This window comes from Lonchura striata, chromosome 1, assembly GCF_046129695.1.
Source record: "Lonchura striata isolate bLonStr1 chromosome 1, bLonStr1.mat, whole genome shotgun sequence".
NCBI classification, from domain to species: Eukaryota; Metazoa; Chordata; class Aves; order Passeriformes; family Estrildidae; genus Lonchura; species Lonchura striata.
In genome coordinates this window covers 150,950,675-150,965,919 of record NC_134603.1, presented here as the reverse complement: position 1 = coordinate 150,965,919, position 15,245 = coordinate 150,950,675, and the positions used below count along the sequence as shown (strand labels likewise).

The following is a 15,245-nucleotide window of genomic DNA, read 5'->3' as shown; positions in this document are numbered from 1 at the left end:
CACAACAGCAAAGATTACCCAGGTGTGTTTTTTGTGCTTTTAACTCCTAGCACAAGGTTCAGTCCAGGACTAGGATCCTAAGTGTACTTCCACAATTTAAGCAGCAAATATTAATCTACTAGAGCATATAAACAAATAATTAGTTTGAAGTGTGTAGATGAAGTGGGCTTGCACACAGTGCCTGGGTGCTGGAGTCAGCCTGTACAGCTGTGTGTACGTGCACAGTCCCACGCTGCCACTGAGGATGAGCAGGGATGTCAGTGATGCTGCCCTGCACGCAGGGGAGTTGAACCCCTGACCACTGGAAGCCACAGAGCAGAGTGTCTGTGATGTCACAGCTCTGACCCCAACGTCAGGGGGACAGTCACCTCCCCTGGCTGTGTGCACTGAGTGTTGAGAAACCCAGATGTGGGGGTGTCTGGGCTTATGCTGTTGTTCCCAGGGGAATGTGGGTGGATGGTTGCTCTCTGTTTTCTTTTCTTTTGTCCCCCAGACACTTGGAGCATCTGGGACTCCAGTTATTGTACAATTTAAAGCCTTTGTTTCTTTATCCTTCATGCTGCACTGTGACATTGAATGTGTTTCAAATGAATGAAAAGCCTCTGTTAAAGCTCATCACAATTTAGTGCTTGTCTTTCTCTGGGACCACTTTGGAGTTTTTTTAACAGATGAATGTCCACGAGGTCACAACAGAGAGCACTGCATATGACTGAATATTAACTTTTAATAGAGTGCATTTTGCTCAGGAGCCGATTACAGCCTTCATGAGGCAAGAGCAACGCTAATCCTGGAAGGACTCCTAAAATCTTTCATAAGCTGCATCTAATTAAAAGAAAATGAAATACGCAAGAGTTGATGCACGAGTTGTACATTTGTGCATCCCACTCAATAAATGAATCATTTCCCTGCCTTCTCTGACACAGAAATACCTTGCAACCCATTAAAGATCTTAAATATTTTTACACCTCTAATGGACCATGTCACCACAAGCCACCCAGGACACGGCCACTGAAGTCCAGAGCTGAGCTGGTGTAACTGTAAGTACTGCTGTAATTATTTGCATGGAGGATACATTCAGACAACAGGCTGTCTACAAGAGGACGTGATTGTCTGTATCACTGCTAAGGCAGACATCACCCAAACTCCTGTTAAATTCACAAGGTAGAAATTTTTTTTGCATTTCCATACCCCTTCATAACACATATACAGTAGAGAGCCTCAGGGAGCCAAGATCTAGGTGGAGGAGTGTGAGTTGGTGGAATGGCAGGTGGATCCAGTGTCAGACTGGGATGCAGCATGGGACCAACCATCCCCTGGCACAGAGCACAGTCCTGCTCCTCCCCATCGCTCAGGGAAGCACAGATTCCCATGGCAGACCTGCAGAGCAGAGCAGCCCCGAGGGCACCCACGCCTCACCTCCAGTGTGCTGGGGACCTGTCAGCCTCACTCACGTCCCTTCAGAGGGCTGGGGCTGGGGTTAGCTCAGCAGCCTTCCCACTGGATTTACACAGAGCTTTGCAGCTCTGCCGGCACCATGCCTGCGCCTGTCAGGATCTATCAGACAGCCAAGGCTTAACAGCTAATAGAGTAACAGAGTGAAGAGAATAAAATTGCCCCTTTCTGAGACAGCCAGAAACACCCTAGCTAATGCTGAACACAGCTTGTGATTTTACAGGAGGGAGGCTGCTGCACTATTGGGGGCTGCATGCCAGGGGAAGTACCCAGGCTGCAGTGGACAGTCCATAAGTGAAGGGGCAGAGTGGTTCCCATCCCAATTGCCAACCATGGAATGGGGTTCAGGGACACCGAAACAACTGAAGGGGCAGAAAGATGGGAAGAGGGTTGTGAAATAAATGGCAGTGCAGTGGCTGTTTTCCCTGGCTGCTGATCCCTCAAAATGTCATTGCCATGAAGGGTTGGGAACAAAGAGAAGGTTGCTCAGGTTTTGTGCCTTCAGCCTTGGGGTTTTTTTGATATATATTTTTAATGTGTACTGATCTAAAGTTAAAGTAGCTCAGGATGAATGGCTGCTTTCACCTTTTTATCAAGACCAGCACGTCATGCTCAGGCAGACCCCACAAGTCGCTCAGCTCCTGCTGTGATCCTCACGTGTGTTCTCACATGGCTCCCAATGGCTCTGCCTGTGCTCCCCACCCATGAGTGCATCCACATGACCTCCTCCAGGCACTCGGAGTCAGCCGGGGCCATCACATGGTGGCCCTGGTCGAGGCAGAAGGAACATGTGTCAGACCACAACCACGATGGCAGGCATCTTCCTACATCTGTGTGTCACCAGCAGTTCTGGCCCATCCTCCCATGGCCTCCTTATAAGCCACTGCAGATTAAGAAAGCAAACTCACGGCGTTTAAATCAAGCTTAGAAAGATTACGAGCCTCGTCTCTCACCAACTCATGTTAGTTATATAAAAAAAAAACTGCTTGGAGCCAACAGCTGGTGTTTAACAATTTATTCCAGGGGTCAGCACGTGGGGAGGAGGGTGATGCTCAGCCTCAGCAGGCCATGGCTGGCAGGGTGAAGGCTCAGCTAGAAGTAGTTGACGACTCTCCTGATGGACTGGACGCTGGAGCTGCGCGCCTGCCACTCGTCGAAGCTGCTGAACTCGCCGCGCTCCACCACGTACATGCGGCCCCGGTAGTTGGGCTCCTCGTACAGCACCCACCTGGGCACAAAGGGTGGAAAAAAACCCAAAGGAATAAAAGGAATAGCAGAAAGATGGGAGTGAAGTGTGTTGGCAGTGTAAGGTGATGAGTGAAGGACTGTGTGGCTTACTTAGCTGTTCCTTTATTGCCTAGAATTTATGTTCTCTGAGATCACTTGGGCCCCAGCACCGTGGCACAAAGCGGGGTCACCTGCGTCCCTGCTCGTGCAAAGTGGCTGCTCTGAGGGGCTGCATTCAGGCACTGCTGCACTGCAAACCTCCAGGGCCTCATTCCCAGTCCCACCCCACACATGGAGATGCTCCTGGTGGGGTTCACTGTGGGCGCTCCCCCCAGCGTGGCCTGGCAAATACCCAAAGCCAAACTGGACCTTGCCCTTGGAAGATGTTTTGGGTTACACCAGCAATAAAACCTAGGCCCAAGGGCTCCCTGCTTCCCATTACTGTAGGAATGGATGTGGCTGAGCTTCACCATGTGCAACAGAAACAATTTAATAGCATTTGATAGCGCTAAAGAAGGATATGAGTCCCCTCAGCCCCTGCATAAACCCCTTTTTAGGGGCTGTAAGAAGAAACATGCAATGCTTGATGGATGCTTTGCCTCTTTGAACTGATTCGTTAGATATGATGGGAACCATATTTAGTAATTTCTCTCTTTGTTAATAATTCCTAATGGCCTCTTTATGCTTTCCAACAGAGAGCAGGGCTTGGTTTGGTTATCTTTATCTCTACATCGAGAGTTAAGGACAACTTTCCCTTGTAATGCAGTCAAATGGATACAACATTTAATAACCTTGGTGACTTTGGCATGCCTGACTTCTTCCCCTGGCTTGGCTACACTGTCCATTGCCCTGGCTTGTGAAATGTCTTTCTCCATTTGAAGGTCAAGTCAGGAGCAATTCTGATGGTCAAAAAGCACAATTTTGCCACTTTTCTCTCCCTTCACTTCACATGATTTTACTGTGGCCACAAGTGTCACCCCTGTCCTCTATGTGAGTCTCCCATGCTTCTTAACCAAATTTTGCCATTGCTCTGACAGTTTTACAGTCAGGTTACCACCCTGTCATTGCTGAGCTGCTCATCTCTGCCTCTTTCCTCTCATCCCCATATTTTTTAAGATTTTATGAGGATCTCTGCTGCTTTTCCCATCTATTTTCTCAGCAATGACAGCAAAGCAGAAATGCAATCCTCCAAATATTTTGGTTTCTGTGGTCTGTCTTTGCAGGAATTCAGCTGGGACATTGGGGTTAGGACTTACTGTATGTGGGATTTCCAGGGAGAAACTTCTTCAAGAGCTGGAGGGGTCAAAGACTGCTGGGCCTTAAGGGTCAGACAACAGCTGGTGAACTCAGATCAGTCTAACCCAAAGCAAAAAGCTGGAGGCTTAGGAAAAATTGTTTATAAAACCAGCCACCCACAGGCATTATTTAAAAAACAAAACAAGAAAAGTTTTGGAGTTTTTTATGCAAGGCACCTTACAGGTTCCTTGACATATTTGTCTTGTGTTTCTGAGAGGACATGAGGTGGGACTGTGGTGGTTCCCTTCTCCCAGATCCCTGTGCAGGAGCAGGACCAGCATGTGGATACCAGCATGGAATGCTGTGCCTTGGTTTTGTGACAGAGCATCCAGTAGTATCAGAGCCCTGGGCATGGCATCTCTGACACGTGGCTCCTGCAAACAAACAACCTCATTCTCTGGACCTTGTTGCAGCCAGTTTATATCCAAACTGGAATTACAAAATCATCCTCAGTCTTTTGCTTTGATGCTCACTTTGCAGCACGTGGGGAAGGCTGCCCACTGCTCACCTGTGGGTGGAGTGTACTCCCACCACATATCCCAGTGTGCAGTGACAGAAAGCATTCCCAGCTTAATTAACAACAGTTTATAACATTTTTCTCCTCTTTCTTTTCAGCTCTTCTGCTCTAGGACACCTTTCAACAACAGGTGGGCCCTGGGGAATAGAGAAGGAGGAAGAGCAGCCCCTCACAGTCACTGTCTTTACCAAGATTTCTTTCCAGACACATGGTTGATGTGTCTGCACCATTATGTGGAGGGAATGGGACAGGCTTGGATGTAGATAGAAGCAGACTGAGTGACCTGGTGTGGTGATAAGAACACCCACTTGGCTTGTCCCTCTGCTTAGGGGAAGGCTGAAAAAGCCCAAAACCCAAAGGAATAAAAGGAATAGCAGAAAGATGGGAGTGAAGTGTGTTGGCAGTGTAAGGTGATGAGTGAAGGCCTGTATGGCTTACTTAGCTATTCCTTTATTGCCTAGAATTTACGTTCTCTAAGACCATCAGCAAGAGTGGAAATCAAGTCAGCCAGGAGCCCAGAAAAAAAAAAAAAATAAATGAGATGATCTTGTCCTCAAGCCCAGCATGGGAGAGTTGATCCAGGCACAGAGCACACAGCCCTCAAACATCTCAGTGCTGTGTTTCATTAGCACATAATCCCAGCAGACATGGGAATAAAATGCTCATGGAACCAACTCAAACTCTGTAAGCCAACACTGGCTGCTCAAACTGAAAAATGAGGAGGGGAATGCTGGAGCATCAGCCTGAACCAAGCAGGAGGCTTTCAGTGGAGCTCAAAGTCACTTATTCTCCATGTAGGACTTGAGCAGTGCCATGGGCAGGTATCACCTTTGCTGAGGAATTTGTGATGTTTATTGGGCAGCAGCATTTGGGTACCTGTTCTGCTTTGTATTTCACAACCTGACTGTAGAACAGCTACCAAGCACTCATGAATGCTTCAGCAGAATAAATGTTGGTCTGGTTCCTTCAAGTTATTCCACTGTAGTGTAGAAAAGCTCTTTTTGGGATATTCTCTCCTGGGCCGCCAAACAAATTCAGCTTTTTAAAATTGTTATTTCTAGGCTGTCCTCTGTGGAGTGGCTGAGGCACAAAGGAGGACAAGAGCTACACATCTTCATCTAAAATCAGATGATACCATATGTGATACTGGAGCTGGCTCTGCCCGTGGGACGGGCGAAGCCACTCACCACAAACCTGCAACAGCTCCCGAGGAGGCGGTGACACCTCAAAACTGCTCCAAAATAGCAACATTGCCAGTGTGCCTTAAACAGCTTTACCATCACCCTTCTGGCTGCCCCAGGAAGGCAGCAGGGAAGGTGCTGGACCCCCTCAGGCTCACCATGCCCCATGCCAAAGGCTGATGTTTGTCTCCATTGCCATGTTTCCAGAGGATCCATCATCACTTCCCGCGGGCACAGCCACCTCCACAAAGCGCAGGCAGCAACTTTTTATCAGCACATGACACCATCCATGGATTTGGAAATGGAAACAAATATTTCTGTATCCAACAGATGTCATGTTGTGGGAATTGAGGGTGAAAATCACAGCAAGTCTGTGGCTGAAACTCCCTTTGTCTCCACTGACCCCATCTCCTCTGCTCCCAGACATCCAAGGATGAGTCCTGGGACAGCTTTGCCAGGTTATGCCCAGCATCATCTACACCTGCAGCACCTCTGGAGGCACTTGGGTTTAGAAAGTCCATCCAAAGGAGAGAAGTGGTGCTATAGGGTCCCTTTCTCTCCCTGCTCTCACCTCTCTGCAGTGCTATCTCATCCTTCCCTCTCTCCTCCTGCAGCCTAGGACAGCAGATCCCTCTACATTGTCCTGCATTTAATTGCCTTTACAGACCTTTCCAAGCATGTCCAGCACTGATCTTCCCAGGATCTGAATGTAATGCTACAAACCTCAGTGATTTTCCTCACCATGCGCCTCTCCGTGCTTTGTTTTTTCCATTTTTTCTCACTGTTCATAGACCTTGAGAAGTCCTGTGATGTTAACACAAACGATCCAGACTCCCATGTGAGGGAGAGCAAGCTTTGTGCCCTTTATATATTTTGTAGGTGAGGGGGAAAATCAATCTGAAAAATTCAAGTGCTTGAAAGTTTCTGGGCAGCTTCCCAGTTTCTCAAGCTTAAGGCTCTGCTACAGAGACCCAAGCAGTAAATTGGCCCTAAAGCTCTTGCCAGAGTATTCACAGGCTCCCTCTTGGCTTTGCAGTGTTGGTGCTCAAATGCTCAGCACTAACAGGGTCCCTGGTGGGCTCCAGACATTTCTTCCCATCAGGAGTGGGCAGCTCTGCTCCTTAATGAACTGCCATTGCCTAATCATAAGCCTGGATTTTTGGAAGAGGAGAGGCCTTGGCTGGATCAGAAAGGCTCCTGCAGGACACTTGCTGCTGTCAGGATGTCTTGAGCTTGCATAGCAACAACCTTTCCCTATTCTTAGAAAAAAAAAATGGACACAAAGGGTCCAGCATCTCACACCATTGTGAGCTGCACAACGTCCAGTCCAGCACAGGTGAAGAACCTGTGCTCCCTCCTCTGCAGGGGCTTCCCTCTGCCCCAGGGCCTCCCTCCAGCCACCCTCTGCCTGCCTCTGGGAAGGTGTCATGGCACTCCCCAGCTCCCAGCACGCTTGCAGTGAAAACACAATTGTCAGACAGAGGAAAGGGGAGACAGACAGAAAACAACCGGTCTGACAATAAGAGGAAAAAAACACAGAAAGGACCAACACCATTGAGAAAATACAAACTGCCACCAAACATCAAGGAAAAGGCAAAAGTGACATCCTGCCCAGGCCTTCAGGAATGTCTGCAGGGGCAGAGGGTGGGGCTGAGCCTCAGTCTGGGCATCACCACTGCTGTCAGCCCTGTCTTTCAGAGGCAGGATTTAATGTAAAGGGGAGGTGCCACTGCCTCAGTTTTGCCATCATAGGAAAAGTGGTGAAGCCACTTGCAAAGCAAAAGCCCTGACATGCATCACCTGGAGCTATCCATCCAACCTCCCTGAGAGCTTCTGCATGGATTGAAAGAGGTGTGGAAGGCAGAAGGAAGGCAGGAAGGAAGGAAGGAAGGAGATGGTTTTAGGCTTCTCATTTCATACACCTTAAAAAGGTGTCTCAGAGTTCTTGTAACTCATGCTTAGCTGCCACCCTCCAAAAGTCAGACCCCTTTGAAGCAACTTGCAGTGGGCAGGCACCAACACTCACCTTTAACCAAAGGCTTAATAAACATTTTTAGGCTTTCACCAAGTGTCCTCAGTGCTGACAGGGTTTTCTATGAGGGAGGAGTGTCTGCAGCCCCCTGTCCCCTGCAGTGCCCAGGACACGTGGAATTACTTACGCGCCATCTCCGTACACTTTGAGGGCATTGATGCAGGCCTTGTCCCAGCCTTGTCCCTGCAGGAAGGAGCAATCTTCTGTCAGCTCCAGGCTGGGACCCCTAAAATTGCTCCCCTCGAATATTTCGATCCTGTAATGCTCGCCGTGCTGGGGACAAAGGGATTGGAGTCAACAGCAACACCAAAAAAGCACAACAAACTATTTCTCTGGCTTTTATAAGACAAAGAGGGAGACAGAAGGGTACTTTGGAAGAGGAATGTGAAGAGCAATCCAAGACCACTGGTGCCAGCATGAACAGAGCACGCACAAACTCATGCTGCCTCCCAGCACATCAACCATGAGAGCAGCCAAAAGTCTCCCAAACCTGTGCCTGGCTGCACCTTCCTGTGCTGCTGGCCACATGCACATCGTGGGGTGCCAGTGCTGGGGCACACACAGCCCCTCGTCCATCTGCAGATCCCCTCCACCAGCCCACACACCCTCCAAACCAAATGCAGCATCAGCTGCAGCCCCGACGCTCTGCACACCCAAACAGGAAAATGAAACATAGCCTGAATGTACAAAGATGTTGGACTATTCCCCTAAACTAATTTACACTGCCTCTGGTTTCATGCACAGCTGCTGTTCCTGGTGAGAGATGCTGTGCCTTTCTTTTAGGAAAATAAAAACGGGGGAAAAAAGGAAACTTTCCCATCATCATCATTGCTGAGCCCTTGATGGTTACGTGTCACAAATTACTCTGGGGAGATCTCTGCAGCCTGTGGCAGAGCTATGTGGGACAGAGCGAGCTCAAAGGATATTTTAAAGCCAAATTCAAAGGATACCTAAATGCATTTTTCAAACAAACAACGTCAGCACGCAAGGAGGCCGGGCTGCCACGCCAAACCCGCGGCAGGGAGCCGCCGGCAGCAGCCCAGCGGACACCGCGCCCAGCGAACATTCCTCCGGGAATCTGCGCCCACAAACGCCTCCGAGCCCTCGCTGGCATCTCACAGGGAAAATCTTGGGCCAGGAAAAGAGGAGCACATCCTTGTGCTGGCCAGGGTCCACGGCCTGGGCCAGAGCATCCCTCCACGTATGGATCATGGAGGTGCTTTAGGAATGATGTTACAGACCTGAAATAGACCCGCTGCTGAGCCAAAAGCAGTTTCAGGACCAGTGAGAAATCCCACCAGCTCCAGCTGGGCTCATTATTGCCCCAGTGGTAGGAGAATCAATGGAAAGACCCAACCCGTACTCATTTTTCTTTGCTACTTTTTAATCTTCCCATTTAAAACTTCCTCTGGACGGTGTTTTTAAAAACTTGATAAGGGGAAGGGAATTTAATGGGTTTAGTTTGGGATTATCCAGGTCAGAGAGTGGTTTGCAACAGCAGAGAATTCAACTAAAATTTGCTAGGAGCAGCCCTATGGTCTGATTGGAAAGCCCTTGGGCTGCCCTCTCCCCGTTTGGGTGCATGGGGAGATGCAGCAGCTGCAGCTCTAACTTGCCTTGGGCAATGAATCTCCTTCTGAATCCCCCTGTGAATATCTCACAGCAGCTTACATTAAAAGGAAAAGCACGTGGTACCAGCAGGACCTTGCCATCTCATCTGGAAAACCACATCCTCTTAAAGGCACTGCGTTTCACTGTGAGAGGAAGAAGATGCATCTTCCTCCTGTCTGGGGACACAGGAAACTGTCTCAGCTTTGTGGCCTGCACAGACCGCTCTGAACGGGGACAAACCCACCCAGGAAACTCCTTCCTGCTCAATGGGACACCCTATTTGTAAAGAACACACGTTTTTACGGCACTTATTCACGGGGCTCCTGTGACCAGGATAAACTCAACACCAACAGCAGAGCCAACACCAGCAGCATCCCACTCACCATCCCCACGGGCCGGCAGGAGCCCAGGTGGTCGCTGCGCCCGTTCCAGCGGTAGAAGTCGGGATACTCGCCGTGCTCCAGGATGTACTGCTGCCCTCGGAAGTCGGGGTGGTCGAAGCAGACCCAAGCTCCGCTCTGGACACAGATGGAGTTGACCCGGTTGAGGAAACCTTGGTCCTGGAAGCTGTTGCAGCTGCCACAGACGTCCAGCTTCCTGCCCGTGAAGCATTTGCCTTCATAGAAAGTGATCTGGGGGGAGGAGGAGAAAGGGCTCGCGTTGAGGAGCAGGGGCACGGCCGGACTCCCATTCCAAGCTGATGGGAATTTCCTGCAGATGCATCATTTCGGGGTGGTTTGGGTTATTTTAGCTGCTTTCCAGCAAAAGGAGCACAGCATCGCTGGCATTTTTTCCTAAGAAGAGTATTTGTTTTTCTGGGAACGCGGAGCGTCCCGCATTTATGACACTTCTCACCACCTCGTGCTCACTCACACATATTTCCAGCAGGAATGTTTAAACAGGAAATTTGGCTCCCGAAATGCAGCTCCTTCTGCCGCACCCTCCCCACCCCTGCTACCAAATTTGCTCCCGGGATCACCACTCACACCATGTCTGCTGGCTCTCTCATCTCATCAGCTCCTTCCACCCAGAGGATGCTCGGGCTCTCCGGCCCCAGGCTGAAAGGGAAGAGGTTGGGTCCTTACTTACTTTTCCTGAGTATTGAGACATTTTCTGTGGCCGTTATCCACGGCCCAGCGTGGGAGCTGGAGCAGAACCGCGATGGATGGGTCATTGGACACCCCATTATATAGGGGGGGCCGGGGCTGCCAGGGCTTTGTAACAAAGCCGCGGGAACCGGGGGCTTTGCCTTTCCTGCTTCGTAGGCAGAACCGCCGGTGACGGGGCCTGCTGAGTCCGGGCTTTTGATTTTGGGCAGATGATCTGACAAAAGATTTGCTTGGCAGGGCTTTGGTCGATTAGCAGTGCACATTTACTGCTCCTTTTTGGAGGACTTCTTTTTTTTTTATATACTTCTTTTTTTCATCTTTATTTCTATTTCACTTCTTCAATTTCTTTTCTGTTTCCTCCTATTTTTTCTTTTCCTTCCATCCTTTTTCTTTTTCCTCAGAACAGAAAACAAGTAAATGAGGAAACAGCAGCATCTCTAAGCATAGCACATAATTTCTCTATGTCAGATTTGCTTTTTCCCAGTTTCTTCCCACCTATTACAGTCTGGCAGCCAAGAAAGAGTATCCTTGAAGACTCCCCACCAACAAACATTGCACTCCATCTGGCAAACCAATGGTTTCTCATTTAACCTTTGAACCTCTCTAAATGGCATCACCAAAAGCCAAGGACCTGATCCCCTCCAAAGCACAAAGGTTGGGCTCACAAACCCACTGATGTCACTCATGAGCATCGTTCTCAGGAATGTTTTGGTCTTCCAGCACTGAAGCCCTGACTCACAGCTGTAAATCAGGATTAGAGGAACTTTTGGACCGTAAAGTTACCATATTAAAGTAACTTACCTTGCAGCTATATGGGACCATAAAGTCCTCATTGTATTATAAGAATACCCAGAGATTTTAAGTGTCATATTCCCAGGGCAAACAGCAAAGGAAGCTCCCAGCCCATAAACCCCATCAGTTCATAGTAACGAGCTAGAAAGAGGTAAAGGCAGATGTATGGGGGTGGCCTATGGACCAGCATGCAGAGACGTACCAAGGGGCCACATTAAAAGGAGATTTGTGCTTTTATGCTATTTAATATCTCTGGAAGAGGCTTCACACACAGCCCCTGCTCACTGAATCCTCCTCCTCACTCACTGGCCCCCCATTGCCTCCCCTTGCTGCTGCCTCCCTCCCTGGACCATCAGGAACACAGCTCAAATCTGAACCCTAAAACCTCCTTTCCTGGCAGGCTGCTCCCATCCTCAGGTGTGCCAGCAGCCTGGCTCGGCTGCCCCGCTCTGCTGCCTCGGCTCACCGCTTCATCTTGAGATTAAAGACTGCTTCAGGAGAGAGGATGTCATTATTAGGGCTCAAAAGAGCACCACCCTTTTGATTAAGATGTAAAAGTTAATAAGCACGTGTGCAGACACACGTAGGCTGAGCTGGAGGATGTTGCTGACTGGGATGCACTGGAGGAGGAAGGAGGGAGGTGGCTCTTTGTGCTGGGAGAGGAAACACATCCTCCAGCTGATGCAGGCAAAGCTGCCCTGGCATCGCAGGAACACGGCTCACACGTATGTGTTGTGCTGTGAGGGAGGAAACAATGAAAAAACCCTCATCTGATTAAAAAAAAACCCAACCCTGCCCAAAACCTCTTTGAAACGCCGGTGCTAATTTTAAGGTGTTAAATTAATCACCAGATGGTGCAGGGAAAACTAACAGCATGCAGAAAGTCCCACTTGGGAGAGCTGCAGCCAAGATGGGGGGCTTTAATGTTGTTCCCATTCCTGTGGCCTTGCAGTCAGTGACCTGGGACAGAAGGAGAAGTGTCCCACTTCTGGGTCATGGCTGGGAGCATGAGGACAATGGGGTGGCACTGTCACTGGCATTGGGACCCAACTCTGCATCCATTGGTGTCACACACCCTTTGCCTTGGCCATGAGCTGTTGGGTGCCTGGAGAGGAAGACCCGTGGCACCCATGGCAAACTGCCCCAAAGCACCCAGGAAAGCAAATGCTCCCTCAGGAGATTTTTATGGAACCACAAAAGCCTGGTTTCCTCTGGCTCTGTCTCATGAGGGGATTTTCCTGTTTCTCTTAAAGTGTGACATTTCATTCAATGTGCAAGAGGTTGATGAATCTGAGATTTGTGCCCATCTATCAGATTTCTTAGAAATTGCCCAACAGGTTCAAAAGCTATTTCAAGAGAGATAGAAAGAGGCTGTGGCAATTTTATCCTCATTTTTTTGACAAACCTCATTAAAGATATGAAATAAGAAAGGACTTATCTCTAGGAAAAAACAACTCGATGAGGAAAACAGAATATGGAAGAATGGCAAATGATAATTTCTGGACAAAGCCCCTTAACTCCTTGCCAAAGATGGAAAGGTTGCCAATGGAAGAGAGAAAAGAGCAGCCTGAGGAGCCTGTGGCCACTAAGAGCATTTCAGGCAAGTGGTGCTGGGGCTGACCTCACCTCCTCCTCGTGCCCAGGTCCATCTGACCATGAGCCCCCCAGCAAAAGTATTGTGGGCAGCCTTCATCCACTGTGGCTGCTTAAAGAATGAAACATTGGAAATTAACTTGTAAGTTTGAGTATTTGGCTTTAACAGCCAAAACCCCAAAATCTGAGATTCTTTTGTGGGTTTGGCTTACAGGGAGGAATTGGGTTGGATGTCCACAAGGGCAGCTCCAGGCTGTGCTATCTCTGCTGGCCTTTGCTGCCACAAGGCCGAGGAGTGAAGTGGTGAGAGACAATTTGCTCTCCAAATTGTCCAGACCAGAGGCAGGGGAGCTGAGCAGGGTGTGACTCCTGCAGGTGAATCTTTGGGAGTGACCTCACTTATGTGAATGGAATATTCCCTGTCAGAGGCTTAGCAGGATTAGCATTCTGCTCACAGGTACCTCCTAGAGCTGGCACAGCCCCACACAAATAACCAAGCAGTTGCTCCACATCCTCTGAAAGGGCCACACTTCTGGAAGAGTCTGTATTTGCAAAGCAGTGTAAGACCTGGCACAGAAAATCCCTAGCTCAGGGCCTTCAAAACACCACCTTGCTTTGAAAAGCTCATAGATTTTTCACATACCTCAGTATGAGATACTTTGAGCTCATTAAATATAAAACAGCCATGGGTCTTGCTCCTTCCCATGGAAAAATTTTTGGCTTGCTGCTGGGAATGATGAGCACATCCTGTGGGACTCCTCAGAGCAGCAACAGACCTGAGTGAGAAACCATCTCATGGCTCAAAGAAGAGATTCTGTGTGAAATACACGTTGCTTGTTGAAGACCTGGCCCACCTCAGAACAGCTGCCAAAAGTACCAATTTCTGCTGCTGATTTACCCATTCCCTGTACCAGAGTGCACCATGTGCTGCCTCCCAGAGCTGCCAGGGGGTCTGGGTACACTGACTGCAGAACATCTCTGCAAAACATTCAACCCACACCCTCCCTGGCAGAATACATCACCTGTTGCTGGAAATGGGAATCAGCTGCCAGGCAATGGTTGTGGGTTCCATGTGTTGCCTTCAGCATGGATGCACTATGACATAAAAATCTTTGGATAATCTCTACCAAGGGTGGCCACCTCACACCCTGACCCACCACCCATCCCATGTCAGCAACACCTCGTGTCTCCCATGTGTGGGAAGGACTCCAAAAAGCCTCCTCAGACTCAGCAAATCCTGTCACAAAATGATGGATCTGGCCAGGTTCCTATTAGGAAAAACAGGTCCTCACCTTGGAGAGGGGACCTGCTGGGCAGGTTTAGCCAATTAGTCTCGTTTTCAGTAATATTCTATCCAGGGATTATCACACATCTCAGCATTTGACTGAGATAGATCTGGACTTCATTTTGGAAAGCATCAGAAGGCCTGGTGGGAGAAATCTTTTCAGTCTTCACTGTATTTCAAAAAAAGTAAGTTCCAGCAGGGAAGAGGATATCCAAGGAAAAGTCAGATGCTGAGGACACCCATCACCCACACCAGTTTAGCCACATTTCTGCATACTCACAACAGCTGAAGGGATCTGTGCAAAGGTTTTCACTCCCCATCCCCAGTTGTCAAAGGGGAGCAATTTTGACCTTGTTAGATGAAGTTGTGAAGAACAGCCAGTATTAGCAAAACGCTCTGAAGATGAGCAGTCCTGATTACATAAGGGCTAATTACAAGTTGTTGATTTCTCCTTCTGGAGAGGTTCAGCAGTATTAATTAGCAGGTTAAGCCCAGCAAGCCTGGGCACACATCTGAGACATCTGCACCTCGTCCAGACACAACAGCACAGCTACTGCAGGCACACAGAGGAACAACAAAAACACTTCCCCAGCTTTTTATTTCTGCAGCATGGACTCACCAACCCTTTACAGAAGCTGGGAAGAAGCATTACAAAGAAGGCTCCACAGACCCAGAGGTGACTCCCCAAACTCCATCATGGAGTAAAACAGGCAGGGAAACAACAGGAAAAAGAAGGCTCCATTTAGCACCTGCAGTCCATCCTCCCCCTGCTGAGCTCACCTGCCCCACTGCCTTACTCATCTGCAGCATTTCCAGGCATGGCAGGCTGGGAGATGGGCAGCTCCAGCCCTGGGTCTCAGGATTATTCACACAGCAAAGCAAGGAGCTGGACAGGGGCACAAGGAAGGCAGGAGTCACTTCCAAACCAGGACATCCACACAAGTCAATGAGAACTGAACATGACTCAAGAGTAGTTGATTTTCACATAACCACAGAATGGTTGGGGTCAGCCAGGACCCCTGGAGGACACCTGGAACAACCCCTGTTCAAGCAGGGTCACCCAGAGCTGGTTGCTTGGGACCATGTCCAAGTGGCTTTTGAGTATGTGCAAGGCGGGGAACTGGTGGACTGTGCTCAACCTTACAGTGCA

The 15,245-nt window shown here is 49.1% G+C and overlaps 1 protein-coding gene across 1 annotated transcript; it reads right to left on the bottom strand.

Moving 5' to 3' along the window:
- Positions 1 to 2,453: 2,453 nt before the first annotated feature.
- CRYGN (crystallin gamma N) lies at positions 2,454 to 10,426 on the bottom strand. The gene is made up of 4 exons (XM_021555301.2): positions 10,406 to 10,426; positions 9,700 to 9,948; positions 7,833 to 7,978; positions 2,454 to 2,680 (listed from the first exon to the last, which is right to left on the bottom strand). Exons 1-4 carry the CDS (start codon positions 10,424 to 10,426, stop codon positions 2,545 to 2,547), a joined length of 552 nt encoding a protein of 183 aa, XP_021410976.1. The 3' UTR covers positions 2,454 to 2,544.
- Positions 10,427 to 15,245: the final 4,819 nt, after the last annotated feature.

Excerpts from the sequence above, each read along its gene's own strand:
- CRYGN (XM_021555301.2), bottom strand. The coding sequence starts at position 10,426 with ATGTCTCAATACTCAGGAAAA. Across the intron at positions 7,979-9,699 it reads CCTGCCGGCCCGTGGGGATG|CACGGCGAGCATTACAGGAT; the intron begins GTGAGTGGGATG and ends CTTTGTCCCCAG. Across the intron at positions 2,681-7,832 it reads AAAGTGTACGGAGATGGCGC|GTGGGTGCTGTACGAGGAGC; the intron begins GTAAGTAATTCC and ends CTTTGTGCCCAG.